This window comes from Emys orbicularis, chromosome 1, assembly GCF_028017835.1.
Source record: "Emys orbicularis isolate rEmyOrb1 chromosome 1, rEmyOrb1.hap1, whole genome shotgun sequence".
Lineage (NCBI taxonomy): Eukaryota > Metazoa > Chordata > Testudines > Emydidae > Emys > Emys orbicularis.
This window is the reverse complement of record NC_088683.1, coordinates 341994207-342020301: the sequence shown is the minus strand read 5'-3', so window position 1 is coordinate 342020301 and position 26095 is coordinate 341994207. Positions and strand designations below refer to the sequence as shown.

At 40.0% G+C, this 26095-nt stretch overlaps 1 protein-coding gene across 1 annotated transcript in view; it reads right to left on the bottom strand.

Moving 5' to 3' along the window:
* The window catches only part of MRE11 (MRE11 homolog, double strand break repair nuclease), a 47343-nt gene that overhangs the window by 18900 nt on the left and 2348 nt on the right, over nucleotides 1-26095 (bottom strand). The window contains exons 4-13 of the mRNA XM_065409791.1: nucleotides 25067-25227; nucleotides 23754-23841; nucleotides 22721-22862; nucleotides 18064-18178; nucleotides 16300-16485; nucleotides 15182-15353; nucleotides 14546-14626; nucleotides 13889-14015; nucleotides 7843-7946; nucleotides 938-1111 (exon numbers count right to left, since the gene is read on the bottom strand). Of these exons, the coding sequence (XP_065265863.1) occupies nucleotides 938-1111; nucleotides 7843-7946; nucleotides 13889-14015; nucleotides 14546-14626; nucleotides 15182-15353; nucleotides 16300-16485; nucleotides 18064-18178; nucleotides 22721-22862; nucleotides 23754-23841; nucleotides 25067-25227 (1350 nt within the window). The remainder of the gene's footprint in view (nucleotides 1-937; nucleotides 1112-7842; nucleotides 7947-13888; nucleotides 14016-14545; nucleotides 14627-15181; nucleotides 15354-16299; nucleotides 16486-18063; nucleotides 18179-22720; nucleotides 22863-23753; nucleotides 23842-25066; nucleotides 25228-26095) is intronic.

Sequence of the window (26095 nt, the reverse complement as noted above, 5' to 3'; positions counted from 1 at the left end):
GCAAGCATAATTTGAACAGTCTTTAAATTATATCAACTTAGCCTTTTTGTTAAGGCTAATTCAGTTATTCTGTCTTCCTTTCCTACCTTTTCCTATCAACATTTATTCTTATATCTTATTGTAACATCTTATGAACTTTTACATATTTGAATTGTGAACTCAACTGTAAGAAGTAAGTCTGTAAGCTCAACTGTCACAACAGGTGCAAAGTGTAAAAGTGACAGAGAATGGGCAATAGAGCAACGAGAGGTAGTGGGATATGAAGAAATACAGTAGACCCCAGAGAAAGCATGGGTAGAGGTCAGGAATAAAGAGGAAAAATAAAAGTGAAGATAAGTAGGAGGTGAAAGAGAGAAAGGAAGAAATGGAAAGAGAAAACTGGCATCACAAAATATGAATCTAGACCCACTGCTCTGTTTACAGTAAAAAGTTTAAATTCAAATTAGGCATCAAGCTGCTACTGTTTTAACCAATGGCATGAGCAAGTGCAATCCAAAGACTATTGATAAACAACAGTGGTCCATTTGGTCCCAAGTCTTAAAGGCAAACTAAACATTTGCATCCACCAATACTTGCCAATATGTTTGTTATGTCAGTCAGTTTGTGCAGAGCTTAAGTTGTAGGCCACATATCCTTCAAAACTGACAGATTGTGTACACATAAGATCCTATTATGAACAATTAAAATATTCCACTAAGATGGAGTAGGAAGCAACATATCAAACTACAAGATACAATTTTAAAAAGAGATTAAGTAGCTTTTAAGCTATATATTTACTTTTTGTGTGTGTTCATGAATGTGAAGCACTGAGGGGACTGGCTAGAGGCAGGTGTTGTGCAAGCTTCAAAACACTCACAAAGCTGTCAATAAACGACAATCTTGAGCTACAAACTAGGCTGCTCCTAATCAGAAGGACTGAGCGTAATCCAGTACTAACCTCCTCATCTATTTTTGCCTCCTCTGCATCGGTGTGACGTTCCTTAAGAAACCTTTGAGTTTTTTCTAATTGAAATTTCACCAACTCTTCTATAGCATCTTTCTCTTCTTTGTCAACAAATTCCTGCACTGCTTCACCCATTCCTCTTTCAGTCAAGAGTGAAAGCTGTACTTTCTTTAGGAGACAGAAAGGGAGGGAGGGGGGAGAAGGTTAAAAAAAACAAAAACAAAAAACTTCCCTCAAAGAGCAATATTTATCCCAAACAGAGTATTACAGTCATATTATTCTTCAGAAAAGAGAAATACACAAAAATATTTTAAGCGATTAGTCAAAGAATTGGATAACATCAGGAAAAGCTAACAGGTGATTCTTTCTAGTCAAGAACCTTTAGCATTAAAGGATTCATGTGTTATGTAAAACAAATGAAGGATCAATTAAGCTAAAAAGCATGATGATTAGTGACAGGGACGGCTCCAGGCACCAGCGCAGGAAGCAGGTGCTTGGGGCAGCCAATGGAAAGGGGCAGCACGTCCGGGTCTTCGGCAGCAATTTGCCGGCGAGTCCCTCGATCCCTCTCGGAGGGAAGGGCCGGCCGCCGAATTGCCGCCGATCACGACTTTATCTTTTTTTTTTTTTTTTTTTTCTTCGCCGCTTGGGGCGGCAAAAAAGCTGGAGCCGGCCCTGATTAGTGATGGAAGAAAAGAGTAAAATACATCTCACAAGTGAATCATTTAAATGGAGGAAGTGATAATGCTAATCTTACTGGATTTCTTTCAGGACTAAAATGAAGTAAACTGAATTTACATTTGTTTTTGTACCTCGAATGTGTGAAGTAGTGTCTGTTACCAAAATAATATTTTAGCAGCACTCTTGTGTCCGTATAACATGAAAAGAAAAAATTTAACCACTGAAACATTGGACTAGGTGCTGGGAAATCAGAAAGAAACTGATTTATTTTGTATATTATAGGTACAGTAGATTTCACTTCACAGCAACCTCTTGGCTCCCAGAAAAAAGTTGCTATTATCCAGAAGTTGCCAATATGCGGAAGACACTGTTTTCAGGAGGTATACACAGAAAAACAAGCAAGGAACAGTAATACATTGTACAGAACAGTAACTGTGAAACCATTTATTATCTTTCAGTACTAAAAAAAGAAAACCAAACATTGATACTCAGTAAAGGAGAACTCTGTATAGTGTACCAACACCACATACAGAAAACTTACGAAACCTCCACTTGCTAAGTGTCACAATGATAAAGAAAAAGCATTTTTTTAAAAAAACAACAAAAACGTATGAAACACTTATTATAATGTCTCTGTATGCTGAACAGTACTGTTCCTACAGTGAGTGCTCTGTGTCACAAATTAAAGTAGCACAAGATTTTTACCAAAAAAGGTTTTAAGAACAAAAGTTGTCCCATCCTAGTTTGCTATCTCCACCCGTAAATCCTTCTCCATGTTGCATGCAGCCTCATAACGGTTCTCAAAGCCACAACTCTGGCATAGCCTGTGAAAAACATCCATTGCATCTTCAGATTCATCATATGATTCACTATTCTCTTGTGCCTTATCGGCCTGTTGACACTTTACAACCACTACAGCTTCCAGAAGTTCAGCACCAGAAAGCTCACCTTCCATCTCTAAACAACTGTCAAACTCAACAATGGCCTCAAACTCCTCTGCTGTTAGAATTTTCAGGAAGAGAAACACTGACCAGCACATCGATGTACACAAGCCATCATTTTCTGTTGTTATTGCAAACAACCTTTCTGAAGCACTTTAGAACAGGCGATGGGAGAACAGCAGCCCAGGACTCCTTAGCAAGATGAAGTGCATTCATCAGTTTGACAACATCCAGCCCTCGTAGATTTGGGTCAACATTAGAGAAGCAATGACGTGCACAGTCCATTGGCTGCATGACTGAGGCTGCATTGGAGCAAGAATTTTAACACAAAGTGCAATAGCTCTACATTAGCTCAATGAGCTGGGCAATGTCAATCGGGGGGGAGGGATAGCTCAGTGGTTTGAGCATTGGCTGGCTAAACCCAGGGTTGTGAGTTCAATCCTTGAGGGGGCCACTTAGGGATCTGGGGCAAAATCAGTACTTGGTCCTGCTAGTGAAGGCAGGGGGCTGGACTCGATGACCTTTCAAGGTCCCTTCCAGTTCTAGGAAATAGGATATCTCCATAAATTTAAGAGGCACGTGTGTCGATCTTGTAGCCACAGCTCCCTGTTCCGTTCTTAAGCCACTCTTCAAAGAGCAAACTTGTCATCCATCCATGCATTGGCTGAGTTCCTGTAGATCACAGGCAGCTCTGAGCAGTCCTTAGAGAAACCATGGGGGCACTTGCTCTTTCTGATCACCATTAGAGGCCGTTTCTCTGTCCCATCCATGTTTGAATAACACAGCAATATGATATGATCTACAGCTTATTTCCCCTCCTGCAAACCCTTCTTTCAGAAGGCCAAGGCCTCTGTCGGGAATGCCCTGGTAAAAGAGACCAGACTCGTCAGCATTAAAGATGCCATGTGTCTGAAACTGCTCGAGAATGCTGGGTAAGGTGTCTGTCCACCATTCAGTAGCTGCCAGAAGGTAATCATCTTGTTTCCCGCCATGCTCCTTACACTTAAACCATGCTGTGCTGGGCTTTCCACCAACTGAGCCGTCTGAAGGGTTGAACTCCTTCTCTGCCGCCAGTTGACTCACTTTCTGCTTCAGCATCAGCCTGGAGAGTCGAGCATCTTGTCCAAGCTTGTGCTGAAACCAGGGCTTCACCAACATCTGCCTCCTTTCCATCGCATTGACACTTGCAGCCTCGGTATGTGTTGTTCCCCTGTAAAATGTTATGGCTGTTCTGAATGCAAGAATCAATGGACTTTGGAGACATCAAACCCTTTCAGCCACTCTTACTTGCTTAGCACAGGGCTTGGGTAGGGCCTCCAGCACACAAACTTTACTGATGAGAGATAGGTCCATGTCTTTGGAAGCCATGGCACACAGCAGAAGCGTTTAGCTGCACATGCTCAAAGCCTGAAAGTTCATTATAGGATGGACCTCTCCTCTAAAAACGTTGCTACTAAGTGGCATACCTGTGGTTAATATCCGAATCCCATTAATATTAATGGTACGGATTGGTTCCTGGCAATATGTTTCCATTAACCGGAAGCTGTTATTCAACCAAGCAAGGATACTGACATTTGAGTAGCATGCTCTCTTTAGTCTGTGATAATGCAGCACTAACACTCTTACTCAGGAACATTATGTATGCTTAATTTATTTTCAAATCTTCCAGCTGTCCCTTAAGGTGCTATTTTATAAAAAGAATTATGTCAGAAGCAGCGGAGCCTTTTCTACTGAGAAAAATTAAATTAAATACACTTGAAAAAAAAAATCCTATATAGCTATTAAAATTAACTGTTAGCTTTATTCCCCATGAAGCAAATGCATCAGCATTACACTTAAAACTGTCTTTTTTTTAAGGAAGTATTTTTGACAGTCAGTAAATTCTTATATAAACGTATTAACAGGAATTCTGTCACAAAATGGAAAAGCTATTACTGTAATTAAAGAAAACTAATGCAATAGCAAGCTGTTATAACAGGACATTAAAAAACTTCCAACACTGTGATAAATGCAGAAAACTGCATCTTTTTTCTTTCCCTTTCATCTCATAAAGTTCTGAGAGAGTACCCTGTGGCTACTTGAATTAACACCACTGGGAGTCTCTAAAGACCCAAGTCCTTCAAACTCCTCAGCATTTCATAGAATCAGGACATATGGGCCTAATCCTGCCAACTCTTACTCTTATTCACGTCAGTGGAACTATTTTCCTAAGTTTTATACACATGAATGTCATCTGGAAAAAGAAAATGTAAAGCATTAGCATCTTAGTAAGAGTTTATGACCTAATGCAACTTATAGTTTAGACCTGAGTGAGGGGAATAAAAGCTGCTTTATTAACCATGTTATTTTTCCTCAAAATCTGGTAGTGATTAGCTTGATTGTGCTTAATTTAGAGTACATTATCAACATTTAGTTAGTTCAAAAAATGTTCAATACGAAATGGATATTATTAGGGCTGTCGATTCATCGCAGTTAACACACGCGATTAACTCAAAAAAATTAATTGCAATTAAAAAAATTAATTGCGATTAATCGCGGTTTTAATCACACTGTTAAACAACAGAATACCAATTGAAATTTATTAAATATTTTGGATTTTTTTCTACATTTTCATATATATTGTATTCTGTGTTGTAACGGAAATCAAAGTGTATATTATTTTTGATTACAAATATTTGCACTGTAAAAAAGATAAAAGAAATAGAATTTTTTCAATTCACCTCACTATAGTGCAATCTCTTTGTCGTGAAAGTGCAACTTACAAATGTAGATTTTTTTTGTTACATAACTGCACTCAAAAACAAAACAATGTAAAACTTCAGAGCCTACAAGTCCACTCAGTCCTACTTCTTGTTCAGACAATTGCTAAGTCAAACAAGTTTGTTTACATTTACAGGAGATAATGCTGCCCTCTTCTTATTTACGTCACCAGAAAGTGAGAACAGGCATTTGCATGGCACTTTTGTAGACAGCATTGCAAGGTATTTATGTGCCAGATATGCTAAAATATTCATATGCCCCTTCGGCCACCATTCCAGAGGACATGCTTCCATGCTGATGACACTTGTTAAAAAAAATAATGTGTTAATTAAATTTGTGACTGAACTCCTTGGGGGAGAACTGTATGTCCCCTGCTCTGTTTTACCCACATTCTGCCATATATTTCATGTTATAGCAGTCTCGGAACATGACCCAGCACATGTTGTTCATTTTTTGAACACTTTCACTGCAGATTTCACAAAACGCAGAGAAGGTACCAATGTGAGATTTCTAAAGATAGCTACAGCACTCACCCCAAGGTTTAAGAATCTGAAGTGCCATCCAAAATATGAGAGCTATGAGGTGTGGAGCATGCTTTTGGAAGTCTTAAAAGAGCAACACTCTGATGCGGAAACTACAGAACCAACAAAAAAGAAAATCAACCATCTGCTTGTGGCATCTGACTCAGATAAAGAAAATGAACAAGCGTCGATCCGCACTGCTTTGGATTGTTATCGAGCTGAACCCATCATCAGCATGGACGCATGTCCCCTGGAATGGTGGCTGAAGCATGAAGGGACATATGAATCTTTAGCGCATCTGGCACGTAAATATCTTGCGATGCCGGCTACAACAGTGCCATGCGAATGCCTATTCTCACTTTCAGGTGACATTGTAAACAAGAAGCAGGCAGCATTATCTCCTGCAAATGTAAACAAACTTGTTTGAGCGATTGGCTGAACAAGAAGTAGGACTGAGTGGACTTGTAGGGTCTAAAATTTTACACAGTTTTATTTTTGAATGCAGGTTTTTTTGTTTTGTTTTACACAATTCTACATTTGTAAGTGCAACTTTCAAGATAAAGAGATTGCACTGCAGTACTTGTATTAGGTGAATTGAAAAATATTATTTCTTTTGTTTTTTTTACAGTGCAAATACTTGTAAACAAAACTAAATATAAAGTGAGCAGTGTAGACTTTGTATTCTGTGTTGTAATTGAAATCAATATATTTGAAAATGTAGAAAACATCCAAAAATATTTAAATAGATGGTATTCTATTATTGTTTAATCACGCAATTAATTTTGTTAAATCACGCGACAGCCCTACTATTTATACTCATTTCAAGTGGCTTAGGTGACAAAGAGAGAGAGAGAGAGAGAGAGGCAGGCAGGCAGGGGGGAGAGAGAGAGAGAGAGAGAAAATATGAATATATTAGGGACCTACAAACCAACTAACAAAAAAAGACAGTCCCTGCCCCAAAGAGCTTACAATCTAAGTATAAGACAAGAAATGGATATAGACAGAATACAAAGAAACAATGAGCCAATACTGGTCAGCATGATAGGCTCAGCACAGGGACTAACCGTTGTCAAGTTTTTTGTTGGCATCCTGGGAAAGGAGAATTTTGAGGAGGTTTTTGAAGGAGGATAAGTCGTTAGTTTTGTGGATATTTATTGGGAGCTCCTCCCAAGCGTGAGGCAGCGTGAGAGAAAGCACGAAGTGGGAGATGGAGGTTGGCGCCACGGGCTGATCTGAAGCGAGAGAATTAACATCTCAGTAGCCAATAAGAGATGATAGGCAGGATGGGGATAGACCATGAAGGGCCTTGAAAAAAAGACAAGCAGCTTATGCTTGATGCAACAGAGAAGGGGGGAGCCAGTGGAGGGATGCAAAAAGAGGGGCGACATGGTCAAAGCAACAGGCTTGGAAAATGATCTCAGTAGCATCATTCTGAATGAGGGAGACAAGACTGCATTTGTCAAGACCAAAGAGAAAGATATTGATGATGAGAGCCTGGACAAGAATTTTAGCTGTGTGGATGGATTAGAAAGCTTATATCTTAGAGATGCTAAGCCTGTATGTGAGCACGTAGAGAGTGAGAGCCGAGTCAAACAGGACACCCAGGTTATGGGCCTGAGTGACACGCAGGATGCTGGCACTGTCCACAGTGATCAAGAAAGGAAGTTGAGGGGCGGGAGGGAGAGTTTAGGAGCTCAGTTTAAGCCACGTTGAGCTTGAGCTGATGGCCAGACATCCATGAGGAGGAGATGCCAGAGAGATGCAGACATTTCAGTTTGGACAGAAAGAGACAAGAGAGTTGTCAGTACAGAGAGGGTAACTGAATTTGTGTTTGCAGGTGAGATTACCCAAAGATAAGATGTAGAGAGAGACAAGAAGGGGCACCAAGGACAGAGCCCTGTCAAACCTCCATAGGGAAAAAACTCTATCACCATAGCAATCAAACGTGTGATTTCATAAATGCACCAAGGACTTAAAGACACAACAATAAAGTTACCTTCTCTGCTGTCTGGAAATATTGCTTCACAAGGTCTTCCACTCTCAGGGTTGTCCCCTCCGAAGCAGGTCTTCTAATGAGCTTTCCAAAATTAATCTCATCTTCTAGAAAAGAGATAAATGGGTTCTTATTTTAATAGATTTGTCTTCACACATCAATTTAGGTGTTTAAAGCTACTAACATAACCCTGATTTATTATAATACAAAAGGTAATAAAAATTGAAAATTGTTGAAAATAAGACTCTTGCAACAGCACTGGCCACCAGTCTAGGAGTTCTTCTATAACTTAAATTTTCCACAATAAATACCCTGACTACTCATTCTACTCCAATAATAAATATACAAATATGCCCAAATAGAATTCCATCTGTAAAAGGCATAATAATGCCTCCTAAATGCCTGGAAGAAGACAGGGACTGAGCAACATAAACTGGGCTCTGACAGATCAAAAGGAGAGCAAATTTCAAAATCAAAGGCCCTTCATGGAGAACGCCATGTCAGCAGCACCCTCTCTTACACTGAAGGAGCTAACGCTCAAATGTCTTTGCCAATTTCAAATGCAGCAGGAGGACATGGAGAGAGAGATGGTGTCTCAAGCAGGCAGGTCCTAAGCTTGCAGTTAAGGCCCTACAGGTTAAAAACAATGCTTTGTACTGCACTTAGAAACTTACTGATAGCCAGTCAGATACCAGAGCACTGGTGTAACATGATCCCATTGTGAAGCTCTGCATAATAAATGGGTCACCACATTCTTCATTAGCTTGAGTTTCTGAAGATTAGAACACATTACAATAATCCGATGAAAATATGAAAGAAATATGGACCCTGGACTTCAGAAAAGCAGACTTTGACTCCGTTAGGGATCTGATGGGCAGGATCCCCTGGGAGGCAAATATGAGGGGGAAAGGAATCAAGGAAAGCTGGCTGTATTTTAAAGAAGACTTATTGAGGGCGCAGGAACAAACCATCCCGATGTGCAGAAAGAATAGCAAACATGGCAGGCGACCAGCTTGGCATAACAATGAAATCTTCATCGAGCTTAAACACAAAAAGGAAATTTACAAGAAGTGGAAACTTGGACAGATGACTAGGGAGGAGTATAAAAATATTGCTCAAGCACGGAGGGGTGTAATCAGGAAGGCCAAAACACAACAGGAGTTGCAGCTAGCAAGGGATGTGAAGGGTAACAAAAAGGGTTTTTACAGTATGTTAGCAACAAGAAAAAGGTCAGGAACGTGTGGGACCCTTAATGAATGGGGAGGCAACCTAGTGACAGATGATGTGGAAAAAGCTGAAGTACTCAATTCTTTTTTTGCCTCGGTCTTCACAAACAAGGTCAGCTCCCACACTGCTGCACTGGGCAGCACAGTATGGGGAGGAGGTGAGCAGCCCTCAGTGGTGAAAAAACAGGTTAAGGTAGGGGTGGGCAAACTACGGCCTGGGGGCCGCATCCGGCCCTTCAGATATTTTAATCCGTCCCTTGAGCTCCTGACAGGGAGCAGGGTCTGGGGCTTGCCCTGCTCCGCATGTGCTGGGGCTCTGCACGGCTCCCAGAAGCAGCGGCATGTCCCCCCTCCGGCTCCTATGCAGAGCAGCAGCCAGAGGGCTCTGCACGATGCCCCTGCCCCAAGCACCACCCCCGCAGCTCCCACTGGCAAGGAACCGTGAGCATTCATGGCCCACCATAGAATTTCCATACCCAGATGTGGCCCTTGGGCCAAAAAGTTTGCCCACCCCTGGGTTAAGGACTATTTAGAAAAGCTGAACATGCACAAGTCCCTGGGTCCAGATCTAATGCATCCAAGGGTGCTGAGGGAATTGGCTGATGTGATTGCAGAGTCACTGGCCATTATCTTTGAAACCTCATGGCGATCGGGGGAGGTCCTGGACAATTGGAAAAAGACAAATATAGTGTCCATATTTATAAAAGGGAAGAAGGAGAACCCAGGGAACTACAGACCGGTCAGCCTCACCTCAGTCCCTGGAAAAATCATGAAGCAGGCCCTCAAGGAAACCATTTTGAAGCACTTGGCAGACAGGAAGGTGATCAGGAATAGTCAACATGGATTCACGAAGGGCAAGTCATGCCTGACCAACCTGATTGCCTTCTGTGATGAGATAACTGGCTCTGTGGATATGGGGAAGGCAGTGGACGTGATATAGCTTGACTTTAGCAAAGCTTTTGATACGGTCTCCCACAGTATTCTTGCCAGCAAGTTAAAGAAGTATGAATTGGATTAATGGACTATAAGGTAGATAGAAAGCTGGCTAGATTGTTGGGCTCAACGGGTAGTGATCAACAACTTGATGTCTAGTTGGCAGCTGGTATTAAGCGGAGTGCCTCAGGGGTTCGTCCTGGGGCCGGTTTTGTTCAACATCTTTCTTAATGATCTGGATGATGAGATGGATTGCACCCTCAGCAAGTTCGCAGATGACACTAAGCTGGGGGAAGAGGTAGATACACTGGAGGGTAGGGATAGGGTCCATAGCGACCTAGACAAATTGGAGGATTGGGCCAAAAGAAATCTGATGAGGTTCAACAAGGACAAGTGCAGAGTCCTGCACTTAGGACGGAAGAATCCCATGCATTGCTACAGGCTGGAGACTGACTGGCTAAGCAACAGTTCTGCAGAAAAGGACCCCGGGATTACAGTGGATGAGAAGCTGGAAATGAGTCTTGTTGCCAAGAAGGCTAACGCATATTGGGCTGCATTAGTAGGAGCATTGCCAGCAGATGGAGGGAAGTGATTATTCCCCTCTATTCGGCACTAGTGAGGCCACATCTGGAGTATTGTGTCCACTGCAGAAAGGATATGGACAAATTGGAGAGAGTCCAGTGGAGGGCAACGAAAATGATCAGGGGGGGGAGGGGAGAACATGACTTACGAGGAGAGGCTGAGGGAACTGGGCTTGTTTAGTCTGCAGAAGAGAAGAGTGAGGGGGGATTTGATAGCAGCCTTTAACTACCTGAAGAGAGGTTCCAAAGAGGATGGAGCTCGGCTGTTCTCAGTGGTGGCAGATGACAGAACAAGGAGTAATGGTCTCAAGTTGCAGTGGGGGAGGTCTAGGTTGGATATTAGGAAACACTATTTCACTAGGAGGGTGGTGAAGCACTGGAATGGGTTACCTAGGGAGGTGGTGGAATCTCCATCCTTAAAGGTTTTTAAGGCCCGGCTTGACAAAGCCCTGGCTGGGATGATTTAGTTGGTGCTGGTACTGCTTTGAGCAGGGGATTGGACTAGATGACCTCCTGAGGTCTCTTCCAATCCTAATCTTCTATGATTCGATGAAAGGATAATTGGCAAGGTCCATATCAAAGAGAAAAGGTCACACACTTCCTGCCAGACATAGAAGGAAAAAGTAACCTTGGCCACAATCACTCCCTGAGGATCCAGAAGTCCAGGACCTAGTAATATATTTAAATATGCACCTGTATTGCAAATGGTAGTTACAATCCTTCAGTGAAAGGTGCCAAATTATTCTTTGCAAACTCTTTAGACTACTTCCCACAAGTCATGTATATTATCTCTGTCTTACCCAGATCAAGTGGCAGCCGGCTAGCATTCATCCATGCCCCAAGTCAAGACTTGGTTTCTTGAGCAGAGGGTACACAACTCCTGCATAGAAAAACACAGTACTGGCAAATTCCACCAACAGTAGAGCCAGTATCTCTCTGCTGGCCTTCACCAGACAGCAATTTCATCCACAAAGCAATATGAATATTCTACACAAGACACCACCTGTAAACCATGGTGACCTGTGTTGCCTTCCTTCTCCAAGGGGGCATTCGGAGCCACCTGATCAATAGTGGAACAATAAACATTATCAAGTCCCACCAAAGCACTGATAGAGCAATCAGTTGGCTAATCAATATTCTCTATCAAAGCTGCCCTGGAAGTTCACTTGTTCCATCAGACTTAGGGAAGACCTTCAAAAACAGGTCCCTGAAGGATAGGTTCATACTAACTTCAAACCAAAAGGACAATGGTCACTCAACAAATCCGGAATATCCATCTGTCTAACTTCCAATTCCAAGCCAAACACAAGATCCAGAGAGTGTGCTCAGTTTTACTAGTGGAACCAACCAAGATCTTATTACTGCAGTAATGCCCAAAAATTACCCCCGTCGAGAATCTCATTGTACTAGGCTCTGTGCAAAAATATAGTCAGCTATATCAACATCACACAGAAGTTATAATCTAAAATTCTGAGCTGATCTAGAAGAATCAACATCTACAGACACCATGGACTAAACCAACCTCACTTACTTCAGCACCACTATAGCTGAGTAATCTGATAAGCCCAAACAGGTCTTTTCCATTGGAAAACACTACAACACTGGTCCAATCCTATCCCCATTCTGGCACTCCCACACAGTGTGAATACACTCATCAGATCTAGCCTTGTAATGGGAAATCTACATTTGAGGTCAGATGTAAAAACTCCAGCTGTATCCCTTCACCTTCTGCTGAACCATATATCCATCTGGAGACAACAGTGAACCTGTAGTGTCTTCCAATCAGATCTGTTATACATGCAAAGTCAAGAGCCTCATTCTGTACTGAGTCATGAATTGTCTTAATTCTACTAGTCACCAACCTTGTGTTAAAAGGCATTAAGCAAAGAAGCCACTGAGACACAAACACAGAATCCCATAATGCCATTTTTACGTTCACTTTTCAAAGCAGAGCTGCTTATTAAGCAGACAAGTGAAAAGTCCAAAGTGATCAAGCTTATAGTAGCTATTTTGTAGTTTCAAAGGACTAATAAGGTAAAGATTTCTAAATAAATTCTGTGCTCAATTAAATCAAACAATCCCACCCAGAAGAACAGCAACCTAATTCAAATTTAGTTAAGAGCTTTTTAAGTGTGTTTACTAATCGTGAAGCATAATGTTTTCAACTTAATTCAAGTGCCGCTGTATACACACCTGTCAATGGAATTAAATTACTTATAAAGCACTAATGTACTACATTAGAAGTCCATTAGATCAACACAGCATGTTCTTATGCAAACCACATCTTCATTAGTGACTATTAGGGATTCATTATTAGGACAAAATTGTCAACAACTATTAATCAGTTATTAAAAATTCTGGGCATAGTAGGATTTTCACCATGACAAGTGCCTGTTATTTTAATAGCAGGAACACTCTGATAGAAGGCACCTGGAATAGGATAATCTGGTAACGGATCAAGGTAAATAGATCACACTATTCCGCATCAAGCATTCTGATTCTTACTAAATCCAAAAAGAAAAACATGGCACCATTTCAGATTGGGATTTTAGGCAAAGATTTAGCTATTGGGTTTTCAGAGAAGTCAAATATACCTCAGCAAATTTTTCCTACAACTTTTAGATGAATATGTCCTAAGCATGAATGTACTAAGTAAATGGATGCAGCCAGGAAGGGAAGAGAGAAAAAGTTCTGATATCCTCCATGTGAGCACTGACTTATAAAGGGTAAGGGAAGTTTGTATGTGGATAATAAGGCTATTTCCGACCCCCAATGGTGCTCAGATGTTCTGAAGTCAGGACAAACTCCTTGTCAAATGGGTAAATGTGCTGACATGTCTCAAGGAAAGAAATCACTGAAAAACCCAACTCTCCAAAGTTTTCATAGCCCCATGGATGCTTTTAAATCATATAAGAACTGCTACTCGACCTCTTCATTTGTCCACTTTTTGAGAACCCAACTGTGATGCAGTTTTATGCACAGCATTAAACACACAGTTCAGAAAGGTACTCTGAGGCCATGAAGTCACAGTCTGTAAACTGTTGAGAGAGGGTGCTGTCTGAACACCAAGATTTAAAACAACAACAAAAAGAACACATACTCCTGCAAAAATTGTATGGATTTGGAGGGGTCCTTGCAGATTTCTATTGTTAGGGTCTTGGTCCTTGACTAAGGTTCTAGGTGCTAATGGTAAAGCCAATAATAATACTGTCTCTGTTAATTACATATTTTACACAGGTAGCGAACCCCTAAAAATATTGGTTAAATAAAATTCCCACGTTACTTTTAACTGACAAATTTTGTTTTTACCATTTTTCTCTTTTTGTTCACGATGTCTGAAAAAGTGTATAATGTCCTTTGGGTTAGCTGTCCTTTCCATGAACTTCTGACTGAAACGGTGAATACTGAACGGTTCAAAACCTCCACTGTAATCAACCTAAAATGAGAATGTCAAAAGATGAAATTTGGGATAGAGGCAAGGAAACCAAGCGCTTCAAATAGTCTAAGATGCATCAGTTTCTTTCTCGCTCTCTTTTATTATTTTTTAAATAAAAGTCTGAACAATGAGCCAGTCAGGTGCTAATGCTAATGTTAACACCATACACTTAATTACCAATCCAGTCTCTGACTCCTATGTCTGGGAGTGCTGCAAAGGTGGCATGTATGCCTCTGTAAAGAATAACATCACATTCTTTAATATCTGATAACACGTTCTATCCCACCAACCAATAAAGGAGGAGCAGTGGCAGGCACTGAAGGGAATCCCATACAATCGCCTGCTGGAAAGTACTGGTCATGCCACAAAGGCTCATGGTACATGTACAGTGAGGGTGGGATTTAAAACAAAACAACAAAATTTAAATTGTGTATGAGCAGATAAATTATTAAATATAAAACTTGTAAAGAACATGTAGCATAAAGCAATCAAGTCAACAAGAGTTTTAGAATAAAGCAACTAAGTCTTACTCGTAATCTTATGAGAGGTTTTTCTGGCTGGCGTGGATTTCCCAGACGCTCTCTTTCCGCATTATCCAGCAGTGTTTCAACCTGAGAAGCACAAGCAGTAAAGGGGTAGATATAAAAGTGACTCTTCAGCACCTATTACTTTCTCTGGTTGTAGCTACTTGGACCTTTCCAGCCATTGTCTAAAACTAAATGCGTTGGGGGAAAAAAGTGTCTAAGTAATAAAGAGCTTATGCACATATGCATAAGAGATGGCAGAATTTGGCCAAAAGTGTGTGAAACACAAAGACTCGATCTCAACAAAAAAAGACTGCGGTATTAGAATTAAGTTTCCTGCTAGTAGCTAACAAGCCTTCTCAGGTTTTCATTAGGTAGTTCAGTGTCATATTAAATATTATGAAGTTCTATAATATGTGAATACTTCTGTATTAGATACAACGGTGATCCTTCACTTGACAGGCGATTCTAAGGAAGGGAGGGGGTGGCCAGTATTGAGAGACAGAGTAATGAAGAGACTTTCCCCAGGCATCAGCATGTCGGCGGCATACATGGGGAGAAAATGAAGGTGTTTCAATTTCCAGTCCTATGCTAACCACAAGATCACATTCTCTTCCTACAGTTCAAGTACAAGGCAGTTACCTTTTCTATACAGAATGCTTGTACTGCTTGTGTTACTTTTGGATTGTCTGGGTTAAAAATGTCTGTATGATCAGCAAGAACAATGTCCTCTATGTAGAAACTTCGTACTGTTTCAAGAGGAATCTTCTCCATATTCATTTTTTTGCCTTTAATGTGCAGCAAACCAATGTGCCTGGAATTAGATAAATAATTTTGGAAATGAGGACAGATAAGTCACAGAATTCAGATCAAAACTCTCCTTCATTCTGCACCTAGTCATTATATGAGAGCGTGTGCATGTGTGGAAGTAGACAGGATGCAAGGAGCCCCTTCATTTTTCCAGGCTAACGCCACCTAAGTGAACAGAGTTGTACCTACTTACAAGGCTGAATTTAGCTTAAAGAAGCCAAGGCTAAGTTATCATAAAATACTGATTTTAACCCTTTGGCTGATTACACTATGTAATAAATTGTGAGACAGAACTACACTATATCCCAATCCATTCCCTCATATTTCAATAAATTTATCTTCTGTGTAGGACAGGGATGGGCAAACTACGGCCCACGGGCCACATCCAGCCCTTGAGCTCCTGCTGGGGAGCGGGGTCTGTGGCTTGCCCTGCTCTGACGCTCCAGCCCGGGAGCGGGGTCAGAGGCTGCTCCTCACGTGCGCAACGAGGCTCCCAGAAGCAGCAGCATCTCCCCCTTCCGGCTCCTAAGCTTAGGAGCAGCCAGGGGGCTGCGTGCGCTGCCTCCACCCTAAGCACCACCCCCGCAGCTCCCATTGGCCGGGAACTGTGGCTAATGGGAGCTGCAGGGGCGGCACCTGCGGACGGGGCAGCGCACAGAACAGCCTGGCCTCACCTCCGCATAGGAGCCGGAGCGGGGACATGCCACTGCTTCCAGGAGCTGCTTCAGGTAAGCACGGCCCAGAGCCTGCACCCCTGCCCCCCTCCCGTGCCCCAACCCCTGATCCCTCTCCCGCACCCCAGCCCCCTGCCCCAGCCTGGAGCCCCCTCACGCACCCTGAACTCCTCATTTCTGGCCCCATCCCAAGGTCCGCATCCCTGGTGTAGGAGATGTCCTGCTCAACACAGCATGCGAGAAAAATATTAGAACAAAACTCAAGAAAACACATACTTTTTTATAGCTTCCCCTGGCGACAGAGAAGTAACCACTGAACTTCCAGGCTGAGATACATAGAAAAGTTGCTGTTCATTTCGGGTTGGAGCTATTTTACATTCATGTTCGTGACCCCAAATAACAAGGTCAATAAAGTCATCTAAAAACTGCTCTGGAATGTAATTGGTGGCTCCATGTTTACTCCTGTTTCAAAGAAAAGGAAGAGAATTAGAACAAAGTACAATTTTGGCTGTTTTGGGGGAGTGGAGGGTAGGGAGAGAGAACAGTTGTAAAGCACTAATTTAAATAATAACCAATATTACAGTTAAATTTGGTTTGGATTTTTACAATATTTGGCAATGCATATATTTCACATGCACATGGACAATAAATATTCCTGCTTTTTATTACTTGCACAGATATGAGTTATTATTCAAATGCTGAGTTAAGAGAAATACTATTTCGCTTGGTTTTTAATAGAGGTTATTTTTCCTCACAAGTAAGAAGGTAGCTAAAAAACTCAAATACCATTTCTGTTCTAACATTAAGCTTATTTACTTCTATTTTCTCCCTCCCCCCCTGGCTTTGATGTGGGCTCTTCCCCACCCCGCAATTCCTTTCTCCTTTCACTTGGCTTGCATGCTCACTTTTCCTCCACATGAACCTCTTTCCCATCTCTCAAGCCTTTTTGTTACAGCCTCTGTTTAAAGAAAAAAATTCCTCCACTTCTCTCTTTTTAGGGTTAATCCTAAATATTTAATCCTCACTTCCCACTCCCCTTTACTTTTTTTCCCTCTAAAATGGGGACCCACAACTGACCCCTTCTACCCAGTTATTGCTGCTCCTTCAGCCAGCTTGATGAGGTCAGTAATGAGCACTATCTGATGGTGCTCTGTCTACAACATTCCCAGACTTTTGCCTCCCCATCTTTTTCCTGGAAGTATCTGTGACACCTTCACAAACTCTTTCCTGAACAGATGCAGAGCAAAACTGATGACAATATTGTGATTTTCACTCTTTGCCTGCTAACACTTCTGGGAAAATAACATATGCGAAACAGTACAAGCATGTACAATACTCTTGACAAGGTAGATTTTTAAAATGTTGGAAAGTGCAAAGGAAAACGTGGGACTTGCAAACCCAACTTGCTTATAGTTTTTGTGCCGATCTGTACTACAATCAATCAGTGGCTGACTTGTTATTCCAGTTATAACATGCAAATTTATAGACTCATATTTCTCCTCACACACACTGAACTAGTACAGAGTAGACAATTCACAGTTGTTTTGTGACAAACTGCACCCTCTCCGGAAACCCAATTGCTGAAGCTGTGCTGTTTTCAACCTCTTTATTCAGAGGTCACCCTTTCCGCCAAGTGTGAACTCCTTTACTCCACCCTTCTTTCCATGTCTTTTCTGTAATCAGATCAGCTGGACAGGGTTGTTACAGAAAGAATTGACATATTCCACTTTCTTGATGCACCTAATATCCATCAGTCTTAGGGCTAGTCTACAGTGGCAGCGCTTTAACATGGCTTGTGTGGTCATGGCAGAGCGCTGGGAGAGAGAGAGCTCTCCCAGCACTCTAAAAAAAACCACCTCCACGAGGGGCGCAGCTCCCAGCGCTGGTGCACGGTCTACACTGGTGCTTTACAGCGCTGAAACTTGCTGTGCTCAGCGGGGTGTTTTCTCACACCCCTGAGCGAGAAAGTTGCACAAAACCGTACATCTACATAGGAAAAAAAAAAAAAAAGAAAAATCACAATCCAGTCAATACTGTTACCTGTTCTGATGAATTACAAACAAATTAAACCAATTATCCTCATCTTCCTTTGGTCTCAGCATGGTTACCTGCTTATTGACAAACATTCGATATAGCCTCTCATCTGGTATAGATCCTGGAATGTCCATGGCAAAATGTTAATCAATGTTACTGTACAATAAATTATGTTTTATCAGCAAAAACATGGAAAGTGAAGTTGTGTGGCAAGACTACACCTTATCTTTTGATTGTTAAAGAACCTTGAGGCACTAACACGGATTTGATCAAGGTAATTTTAATATTTAACATACTCTGTCTCTAAAATGGAAACTCATCAACCTGAAATCTAGTCCTTTAAAAAAAAAGTTGAAATTAATTCCAGCAGGTATTACTCCTGCCCTTGAGTCCCCCTGCCAATTATCAGGTTTTACAATCAAGTTTATTTTTTTTATATATATTTATATTTTAGGGCTGTTGATTAATCACACAGTTAACTCATGTGATTACCGGTAACTTGATTTAAAAAATTAATCGCGATTAATCATACTGTTAAACAATAGACTACCAATTGAAATTTATTAAATATTTTGGATGTTTTTCTACATTTTCATGTATATTGTATGCTGTGTTGTAATTGAAATCAAAGTGTATATTATTTTTGATTACAAATATTGGCACTGTAAAAACAAAAGAAATAGTTTTTTCAATTCACCTCATACGAGTACTGTAGTGCAATCTCTTTGTCGTGAAAGTGCAATTTACAAATGTAGATTTTTTTTTTTTTGGTTACATAACTGCACTCAAAAACAAAATGTAAAACTTCAGAGCCTACAAGTCCACTCAGTCCTACTTCTTGTTCAGACAATTGCTAAGACAAACAAGTTTGCTTACGTTTACAGGAGCTAATGCTGCCCTCTTATTTATGTCACCAGAAAGTGAGAACAGGCATTTGCATGGCACTTTTGTAGACGGCATTGCAAGGTATTTACGTGCCAGATATGCTAAACATTCATATGCCTCTTCATGCTTCAGCCACCATTCCAGAGGACATGCTTCCATGCTGATGACACTTGTTAAAAAAATGTTAATTAAATTAGTAACTGAACTCCTTGGAGGAGAACTGTATGTCCCCTGCTCTGGTTTACCCGCATTCTGCCACATATTTCATGTTATAGCAGTCTCGGATGATGACCCAGCACAGTATTCTTAAAACAAACATTTCACAGCAGCTTTGACAAAACGTACCAATGTGACATTTCTAAAGATAGATACAGCACTCGACCCAAGATTTAAGAATCTCAAGTGCCTTCCAAAATCTGAGAGGGACGAGGTGTGGAGAATGCCTTCACATGTCTAAAAAGAGCAACACTCTGATGCGAAAACTACAGAACCCGAACCACCAAAATAGAAAAGTCAACCTTCTGCTGGTGGTAGCTGACTCAGATGATGAAAATGAACATGCATTGGTCCACTCTGCTTTGGATGGTTATCGAGCAGAACCTGTCATCAACATGGACGCATGTCCTCTGTAATGGTGGCTGAAGCATGAAGGGACATATGTTTAGCGCATCTGGCACATAAATATCTTGCGATGCCAGCTACAACAGTGCCATGTGAATGCCTGTTCTCACTTTCAGGTGACATTGTAAACAAGACGTGGGCAGCATTATCTCCTGCAAATTGTAACCAAACTTATTTGTCTGAGTGATTGACTGAAGACTGAGTAGACTTGTAGGTTCTAAAGTTTTACATTGTTTTGTTTTTGAATGCAGTTATTTTTTGTACATAATTCTACATTTGTAAGTTCAACTTTCATTATAAAGAGATTGCACTACAGTACTTGTATCAGGTGAATTGAAAAATACTATTTCTTTTGTTTTTTACAGTGTGCAAATATTTGTAATAAAAAATAAATATAAAGTGAGCACTGTACACTTTGCATACTGTGATGTAATTTAAATCAATATATTTGAAAATGTAGAAAACATCCAAAAATATTTAAATAAATGGTATTCTATTATTGTTTCATCACACGACTAATCTGTTTCATTGCGTGACAGCCCTCTTTTTATATATATATATATATATATATATATATATACACACACACACACTTCTCTCCCTTTTGGTTGTATGTGAAAAGGCTAAACAAAAATTGACTACATGCGGGGAAGCAGTGAAGTAGACTCAAAAAACTGCTCTGTTTGCAAACAATGGCCATCTATTAAACCAACCTATTTTCTTCATGGGTTTGATCCTGAAAGGTGCAGTGCTCTCAATGCCAAATGTAGCCAGGAGTGAGTAACCTCAGTTCCAATTGACTTGAATAGGTGCTGGAGGCACTCAGCACCTAGCAGAATCAAGCCCTAAAATAATTTACCAAAATAAAGCTTTTATGTTTTTCATTTGATGTGTGTATTTTAAAGATTATGCCTTACATCATGGAAACAATAAATCCACATACAGTACTTGAGGGCTGCTTGGAATTTACTCCTGGGGCAATTCTGCAGCAAAAAAAAATTAAAAACTCTGCACACAATATTTTAAAATTCTGCAAGTTTTATTTGTCAAAATAACACTATGTAATCATGTCAGTTTCAGTTATTTTGGTAATTTATTTCAAAATACTTGTCAGCAAGTATGTCTGTAACAATACAGACACACACAAAAATTCTCCCAAGAGTAACAGAATTGAAAGAAACCCCTATGACAACCCAGTTCCTGTTTCTCTGGCCCCTCCCCACCCCCTGCAGAGCCCAGCCGGGGGCCAGACACCCACACCCCTTCCTATCAGAGCCCAGCTGTGGGGCCCCCTCGCCCTGACACCCACCCCCCTACTCCTCAGAAACCCAGGGATCCAGAGGGAGAAACAGCCTGATGCTGGCTTGTGTGGAGTTTACTGTGCGCCGCCGTCTTCTTCCCTCACTGCTGGGAACTGCAGCTGCCAGGAACCCTCTAGCTCCCTCCCCCTGGCCGTGTCTTCTATGCGCAAGCTGGGCTCCGCTGGGTCCAGTGGCCCCTAGTGGCACCCAGCAGCACTGCAGCCTATTTCTGTGGGGGGGAAAGGAAATTCTGCACAAAAAACATTAAATTCTGCATTGCACAGTGGCGCAGAATTCCCCCAGGAGTAGGCATTGCACATTTTCAAAAGTTTTGTAAGACATATACATGTAATTTTGGGGGGGAAAGAACAAAATAATTAAAATTTTTGCATCTAAATCTCCTCCACAAAAACCAAGTAAGGCACTTCAATAAAATCCTTAAAAGTAATAATCATTTCTACAAGGAACTCAAGTACTTCTTCACCAAGGAAGAAAAGTTGCTGGGTTTTTTTCTTTTAACTTGCACATAAGAAAAAGATTATTGCTAATCAATAATACTGTTGGCAAACACATCTACTTAAAAGTTAATTTTTTTTGTTAACACCTTTATATGTTGTGTGTGATATAAAGCATTAGCTTCACTAGATTTCAAGCAGCACCACACTTATTAAATACCTCTCTATATAAAGACCCTGATCTGCAGTGAATTCTGCTTATAATTAGGACCTTATTTTGCCAGCAACACTTATAATCAAATTTCCATTTTCCACTATCATAACTTGGAAAAAAAATCAACTCTTATAATATTAAACAAGAGGTACAAGTGGCAGGATGTGCAAATTTTTTTTAAAAAGAGTCTTATACCAACATGTTATGGATACTACACAATGATATCATAGTGTTTTAAAAATAATTGTATTACATGTGAAGAAAACTACCATCTAAACAAAAACCCAGGAAATAAAGAGAGAGCACTACATGAGAGGAAGGAAAAAGGGTCCTACATATTGAGGCTGAAATCTATCATAAAACACCTCTGAAAGAGAAAAACTTTCAGGTGTTTCTCAAAAGTGGTGAGGAATTGATGGAGACAGATGCTATTTATGCAGCAACTTAGGTGGACAGGACAAGAAAGGCGTCTGTGCCAAAAACACTATTTCAGATAAGCACAACAAGTACTATTAAAAAAAACCCAAAAATGTTGAGTTGTCGGGGTAAAAATGGGGAGGAATGGGTTTCATTCAACAACAAGAGATTCCATTCTAATAAACAAGTATATCCTACATACACCATATCAAACTTGCTGACTCCTGACAATAGTGGAATCCCTAAAAGATAGCTGCTGTCAAGAGCACAGATACAAACCTCAACAGGACTCACAGGAAGTCATAAAAGTATAGATGGAATATGCACTATTAAGGGTTTTATAAACCACGACAAACTAAAAATCAAATTTGCCTCTTTACAAGCAGCCTGTGAAAAGAATGTAGGGTAAGAAAGTGATCATGGCTGCTCCACTCAGTGAGTAAACATACTGTACTGTGAACAAACTACAAGCCAATGATAAAGCCTGTTAAGAGAGAATTTCAAAAAAATAGAACCTCATGGTCAGGAGGTCACATACTACTTTTGCAAGTTCATCTCAGGATAAGAGATGCAGTATGTGCACACATGCTTTTGAGCTATGTCTAACACCTTTCCCCAGAAATATTGATTCTAAGATTCTTTACCTGGCTCACTACTTCTATATGAAGTTAGAATATAAACCTCAGTAAGGAAGGAAATAGAGCTCTGTGATATAAAGAAGGGTCTAGACATGCTTCTGAAATATCTAGCTGAACAGAAAGGAAGCTTACCTAATCCATATAGAGCAATTTTTGTGCTTCCCTTGTGGAGTAAAATGGGACTAATGTCTATCTTCTCTACAGATGATGAGCGTCCAAAATGATTCAGCAATCCTGCACTGCTTAAAATATCCAATGCACACAATGCATCTGCCTATTGAAAATATTAAGGAACAGAAAGATAATGGATTTGTACTTAAATTCAACTTCTAAATTTGTTCAGCAATGCAAGACAAATAGTAATAGTTTATTAAGTAGTGTAAAAAGGAAGTCTGAATGAGATCTGGCTTAGCTAAATTGATTGCTCAGTATGAACTACCAAGTTACATTTTTGCTGTTATTAAATAGCTCATTTTTTTTGTAGGTTGTGAATAATAGTAATAATCCTATATTACAGATCCACATGTCAAATGCATAATGAAAACCTTTATGAACAGTAGTTTGAAAACATGAGCCTTATGCGCTTTTTAAAACTTTAATAACTTGGCTGTTTTTTTTTTAATTTTAAGCAACAATTAAAAATATTTGACCAACATTATGATGGCTTCCTTCATACAGACCAGAAGAAGTAACTAAAGCTGTAAATCAATTTAAAAAATACAGCTAACAAATAATCTAAATGCATGGAAAAGGACTGAAATTAAAACTCAAGATATTAAAAGACATTTTCTTACATAAAAAAAAAAAAAATGTTGAACTTTTCTACACCTAATATTCTGAAAACCCTTTCAATTTCTCTTGTATTTTGGGGGGCGACAAGTCTTTATCCCATCTCTAGCTCTAGAAATCCCTAAAATAAGGTATTAGATAGGCAGATCATATGGTCCCATATCCTCTCTTCCCATCCCTCCTAATAATTGAATGTAGAGCCTAACATGTCAGTTTGAGTCTGACATGAGCAAAACAAAAGAAAATGCACCCAGTTAATTAAAAAGGAAATTTAAAAGTGAAATGGGATGAGTGATATTAGTAACCTGTTCCCAAAGGAAAAAAAATACTTGTATTTGTGCGATGGTATAATTTTTGTCATCACTATAATAATTACCCCTGTGGGATCATCATGATTGCCATGAATACTAAAAACTGGAATAGAAATGTTGAGATTCCCATCCTGGTAGTTCACCCATGGAAATCTGAATAGGAAAAAAGTTTACATTTGTTTACAAGCTCTTTGCAAACACAACATTCATGATACAATTTTTCTGATCAAAACAACAACTTATACAGAAACTTCAATTGCATATTAAAGCATTTTATGAACATTAATAAAAAAAACATTCAGCAGCACTCTGAAGCAGGTGATTATTAAATGAGGTTTCACTTTATCTAAATTAAATGGGACTAAAGAGGAAGGGCAGTGGTTAAAGGCACCAGTTTGGGACTTAGGAGACCTGAGTTCAGGTTCCTGCTCCACCACAGACTTCCTGGGTGATGTTGACAAGTCACTTAGGCCCAGATCCTCAAAAGGTATTCAGGTCCTTAACTTCCATTGAAATCGTGGAGCCTAAATGCCTTTGAGGATTTGGGCCTCTGTGCCAGTTTCCTACCTGTGAAATGGGGATAATAGCACTGCTTTACCTCACAAGAGTGTTGTGAGGATAAATACAATAACTGTGAGGTGCTCAAATTCTTCAGATGGAGGCCATAGACATAGCTAAGACAGACAGACAGCAGGCAAGAGTGTGGGGGAGGAAAGGCATTACATAATTTTGGATAAACAAGACTTTGGATACAGATGGGAGTTTGCATTGTACTGCATCACTGTGTTCACCTGGTACACACTTTGTTATATTTAAGGTTGAAAAATTGTCTCATACATTCTCCATTAAAAAAAAAAAAAAATATATCCTTTTCAACATTCATGCCTTGTCTCTGTCCAAAGCTGAATTTTGTTTTCAAAAGTTTGAGCAGTTTAATTTATGTTAAAATCTTTCAGTTCTAAAAGCTCAAAAGCCTAGATAGGATTATGGGGGCCTAATCCTACAAATAATTTTAGTTCATACAACCAGTGCTATTGTATTCAATGACTATTCAAATGAGTATACGGACATCATATTTCCAATACTGGGCTTACGTATATCAGAATGTATATGATATGCAATACACCTAGAAAAGTCATCCAAAGATGGTGACAAAGTTCATAAGAATATTTTCTCAGAAAATGGACCGAGGATCCTGCAACCTGCTCCACACAGTGGACTACTGAAAGTTCACAGAAATCCACTGACTTGCAGAGGTCTGCCCATAAGCCGCTTACAGGATCAGACTCTTAAATCTACTGCAGTGGCAGCTTACTGTACCTAACCAGCAAATTGCACAACATACTGTAGTTATTTCATCACAGTAAAATATACTTACTTGCTAAAACCAAAATTGACTGACTGGTCACTCAAAATTTCAAATTGTACAGGATGATCACCCATGCAGTATTTTCTTAATAATTCAATGCAGTTGTGTAATGTTTTTCTGGATGGTTTATTTTCATGAAAAAGATCTCCACCTAATAAAATAAAATCCACCTGCACAGATCAAGAGCTTTGTTATAGTCAAGTGGCATTCTGTATTATCTTAAAAGCAATTCCCTACATGCTCTTGTAAAACACTGATTTTATGTTGAAGTGTATGAAATTTCTTACCAGGTCTTCTAAATTAATATCATATTTATAGATTGTAAAACAAATAAAACCAAAAAAGGCTTATAGTTAAATTATCTAACAATATTCAGAAAAATTAAAAGACAATCTGAATTTACAAAACCCTAAACCACCACAACAACAAAAGCATACAACACTTTGCAAAGCAGCACTACAGAATTCTTAAAATCAATGACAAGGAAGGTGCCAACAATATTTTACAGGTGTTCCACCCCAGTTTTTTTAATGTTTAAGTATTTCACAGGGGAGAAGCTGGAAATTTATTGTCTCTAGCCCTAGGAAATCATTATTAATTCACTTTGCATTATTTTGATAAGGATGCCCAACCAATCTGAATTTCTGAATACATGTTACATGAATGGACACTCAACAAAACAGCTCCGTCAGGATTACAAATATACATTTGGATATATCTGGGGATTATTACACTCATAAGAATAGAGGGTAAGCCTAACTCCCATTTTACGAGGCACCAGAGCCTAAATTCCATTGACTTTTAATCCTGCAATGAGCTCCCCTGCAAACAACCTCCGCTGAAACCAATGTGGGTCTGTCTTCATGGAGCTCATTCCAATATCATGTACTCAATTTCCAAAATAAACAGTTCAGTCCTACCAGAGTCCCTGAAAAGAAAACTGTCCAGTACTTCCATTATTACATTTAAGGTACCATATTAGCTGCTAAGAACTGAACATCAGCTACATTTCTACTCTTGCTCAAACCCCTCTTTAGA